The following is a 4,213-nucleotide window of genomic DNA, read 5'->3' as shown; positions in this document are numbered from 1 at the left end:
CACCTATACCCCCCCACCCTAACCTTCCCTTATATTGTAAAGCAATTGTGAGTCCTTGAAAAGCCCTATACAAATATAATTTATTATTATTATTATTATTATTATTATTATACTGACAGGTGTCAGATCTTGCTGTGTAAAATAATCTTCCTGAGAGGTGTCACTTGTGATGTAGTCTGTGTGGTCTACAGTGAATGTATTCCTGACAGACACAGGTGATAAGAATCAAAGGTTCCCATAGGATCCCATTGTTGAGCCACTTATGGAAGCTTGGGGTCGTAATACAAAAACTACAATTTCTTAAAATGTATACAATTTAAATGTGAATGGCATGATATCCAAAACGTGTTTTTTGAGGAGTAGCTGGAATGATAAAAAAAAAATGTACTTACAAAGATACTTCAAGAAAACCACCGGGTAAAAAAAGACCCACTTATGCATCTAAGGGTTAAGAAGGCCAGTCTCACCTTTCTGAGGTCAGACGGATGCGCTCCTCACTCCCCGAGTGAAACTGATCATCCTTTTCATGAAAGTACGTCTCCACACACTGCTCCTCAAAATCATGAAGCTTCTTTTGGTCCTCCTCTGTGAGAAACAGCTCTGAAAGAACGTAAACAGGCGTGTTAAGGTTAGACATTTCCTTAATGTGCAGTAAGCAGTACATATTTGTCCAATTGTTTTTCAGGCATAAAATATTTAGATTACAATGTTGAAAAGACAACAAAGTAATGTATCTATTTATATGAATGGCATCCTTTATCCGCATCTTTTGAATAATGCAATATATGAGATTTGAGGCGATGATGCAGAAAAAGGTCGTACTTGGTCCGTAGGTATGCTCCTTCTTTCTCTTCCGACACATACAGAAGAGGGAGTAGATATGGCAGAGGAGGATGAAGGGGGGGGGGAGGACCGGCTTCTCATGGTAGGCCATAATGAAGTGGTAGCGCTGGTACTTCCACACCAGATTAGAAATGGACTTCACTTGCAGATACACATTGCTGGAAAGAGAGTACAGACATTAAACCCAGGATAACGATGTTGTTGAGAATGTCAGCCATATTTCAGAATTACAGGGAGCGTTTACCCAAACATTTAAAATCTAAAAGTCTGCTCTGATTGGTTAGCTGGACGGCACTGTTGTAATTGGTTAACCGGTTAGAGATGTCCCGCCCCTTAGCCTATCATGTACAATATGTTGGCGCACTAGCTTATACTAACACCAGTGTTACATAGTGACGTTATTATGATACAGAAATAAACAAATGAGTCCAATGGAGGCGTGTCAGTTAGAAACTGCCTCTCAAGGGAACTTTGGGAGTTTAGACTTTGCAGATCTTTTACATGCACAAAAACTTACAGTATAAATCACACTACAGGATAGGGAAAAGCACAAAGAGCTAAATAGGGGCTCTTCCTTCTGGGAGGTGATGAGGTTGGTGGGAGTAGTTTGGTAGAAAGAAAATAGCTCCTACATGAAACTGATCATAAAACCAATCAGTTATCGAAGTAACCGAGTCATGATTTTCTAAAAGGAGACATTGTTGTTTGAATTTTTTTTTTGCAAAGTGCCATGTAGTTCCATTTGAGAGAAGGCACACATCTCTGCGGCTGACATCTCCAACACTTAATTTATCCAGATTGATAAATAGAACTATGAGTAAAGGAAAAATACATATAATATACATTGGGTTAAGTATCCCTATCTGGTTATAACACCAGAGGTGTAGTGGTCGTTGGACGCGGGGGGTCGCCGTACCCCCACTTATTTTGAGCCCCCACTTTTTTGAAGCATGATTTTAATAGTCTAATAAATATAAAAGCATTGCAAGTGTTATCAGTTGCAAGTGTGTATTTGTTGTAACAATGACGAAAACTTAACCTACATTTCACAGTAATTATAATAAAAACGTAGCTCAAGCATTTATGCAACTTGATTTGAAGCCTGTGTGTGTGCGTGCGTGCGTGCGTGCGTGTGTAGGGTGACCAGGTGTACACCATTTTTATCATTTGTCCCGTGTCCCACAAATTGAGACTATGTTCCGCATTTGAGTGAGAGTCGCGTAGAAAGGTAATCATGTAAGTTGCGCTGACAGGCGACAGAGGTCCAGAGTGAACCCCCCCTCCCCCGTTGACAGTTCACAAGCTCGTCCATAGCGTCTCCCCCCCACGTCCACCCAGTAAAAACATCCCCACTGTATAACACATAACCAGAAACTGGGCAAAGATAATGAGTAAACAGTATTCTGGATACAGCACTGGAATGTTGTGCACTTACTTGAAGAAGGCGATGAGGAGGTTGACCATTAGTATATACTGAACAAAGAGGTAGACTGCTTGTAGGAGAGGAGTCAGCCACGCTCCCGCCGTACACAGTGGCTTTACTGCTATGTCACTGTTATTGGCACACACTGTGAAGAGGAGGAGTGTTTAAGGATGGGCACACTCCAGCAGGTATGCATGCACTGACAAATCCCCAAATATGCTAAAGATAAACTTACATCCACCAGGACTTTTTTATTTGCATTTTCTATAATTAACTTTCTGTCTGGTGTCGGTCCAAATCTGACTTTACCACAAATGCATTCACACAAAGAGTAAAGGAGACCATAATACCTCAAATAATGAATTGTTTAATAATACATTCCTGACCACCTGCTCTCTAGATATCCATTGAAAAGCCCATATTGATCCTCAGCAAGTACATAGCTCTAACGACGTAAATCCACAAAAAAGATGCTGCATACACGTACTGTAAATTGTAAAGTACCCTTAACTTTTGTGCAAACGGGTATAAGAAAATAGCCGACTACACTTGGTGTGACAAATAAGCTGCAACTATGATGTGTTTAGAGGGGTAATTTAATTCAACTCTAGCCTTAAGCATTCACTAGCTTTCTTTAAATAACAACTTTACAACAAACTTAAACAGCATCATTTACATCTGACTTTTTACCTTAGCTATAGTAACACTCATAAACCATGTGATAATTTTCAGCAGTGTGTGAAACCTTGGGATGCCAACTCAGGTTATGGAGCTCTGCCAGGTGTTTTGTTCCACTGAAGCATCCAACGCGCCCGATCACTTAATCGTTCGCTGTTATCCAGAACACTTTAAGAGGAGTCAGGGACGATCGATGCTGTGGTGAAACAAAAAGCCCTGCCTTACCAAACAGACCTGCGTTGGCCGCTTCGGTGTGTGAACCCATGTTGAGTGAAAGAGACTGTGAAGGAAGGCAATGATTATGCCATCGTGGGTTTGATTTCCAGTGCTCGTTTGGAGTGCCAATCAGCTATCATGCCGTGGTGGAAAGCTTTGAATAAAACTATTCTTACCGGCGTAATCTCCTATACCTTCCTCATCGTCCTTACCGTCGATTTCATAGGCATACACTTCCCCGTACATCATCCAGTACGGCTGGAAGACCACGTCTTTGGCCAGCGACCAGCTGGGCTCCTCATGTGGATACAGAATGGCTTTCCGGGGAACGCCATAGCTCAGCAGGACTATAGCCATTATTACCACAATATAAAACATGTTGGCCACCTGCAACAGATCGCACACAATTAATACGAAACATGAGAGATGGCATATCAATTGCATTTAAACATGTCGTCTGCTTTCTTTACACCATGCAGTTGTGTGACTTCTCACTTTCTCACCATTTTAGCGATCATCATGACGTACGGTCCAGCCTGCTGGTTGACAGCCAGGATGTCCAGGAGTCGCACGTACCAGAAGATAATATTCAGACAATACACCGTCCTGCCGGGGACGAAGGCTTCACCTCCGGCCAATCTCAGGCCGAAGCCGATGAAAAAGGTCACAATGGCCAGAAAGTCGGACACATTAAAGTAGTCACTGAACCACACCTTTATCTTCTGGGATATTTTGCCCGCTTCAGACATAAACACCTGGGGAAGAAGAGGAAGAAAATGGAAAAATAAAGAAATAATTTTGAGGAGAGTTTATTTGAAGTATTGGCTTTACAGCAGTGTTAATTTTGGCAGCTGTTTTTGATTTAGTCTTAAAACGAAAATGGTTATTAGTTTTAATCACATTTGAGTCATTCCTATCCTTCGTAGTTTTAGTCGACGAAAACTCAAAACGTTTTAGTCAACTTTTAGTCGATGAAAAATTACATTTCAGTCAAAATGTGTCTCTATACTCTCGAAACGCTCCTTCCTCGGCAGATCTCTGTGTCCGCTGCAG

The 4,213-nt window shown here is 41.4% G+C and overlaps 1 protein-coding gene across 1 annotated transcript in view; it reads right to left on the bottom strand.

Moving 5' to 3' along the window:
• LOC104946310 (transient receptor potential cation channel subfamily M member 7-like) overlaps positions 1 to 3,945 on the bottom strand; it is a 20,478-nt gene extending 16,533 nt beyond the window's left edge. The window contains exons 1-5 of the mRNA XM_010772097.1: positions 3,664 to 3,945; positions 3,337 to 3,547; positions 2,279 to 2,411; positions 823 to 1,001; positions 468 to 600 (exon numbers count right to left, since the gene is read on the bottom strand). Coding sequence (XP_010770399.1) covers positions 468 to 600; positions 823 to 1,001; positions 2,279 to 2,411; positions 3,337 to 3,547; positions 3,664 to 3,909 — 902 coding nt within the window. The 5' untranslated portion in view covers positions 3,910 to 3,945. The remainder of the gene's footprint in view (positions 1 to 467; positions 601 to 822; positions 1,002 to 2,278; positions 2,412 to 3,336; positions 3,548 to 3,663) is intronic.
• Positions 3,946 to 4,213: the final 268 nt, after the last annotated feature.

Source organism: Notothenia coriiceps, unplaced genomic scaffold (assembly GCF_000735185.1).
Source record: "Notothenia coriiceps isolate Sejong01 unplaced genomic scaffold, NC01 NC01_scaffold00010967, whole genome shotgun sequence".
Classification (NCBI taxonomy): Eukaryota; Metazoa; Chordata; class Actinopteri; order Perciformes; family Nototheniidae; genus Notothenia; species Notothenia coriiceps.
This window is presented reverse-complemented; position numbering and strand designations above follow the sequence as displayed.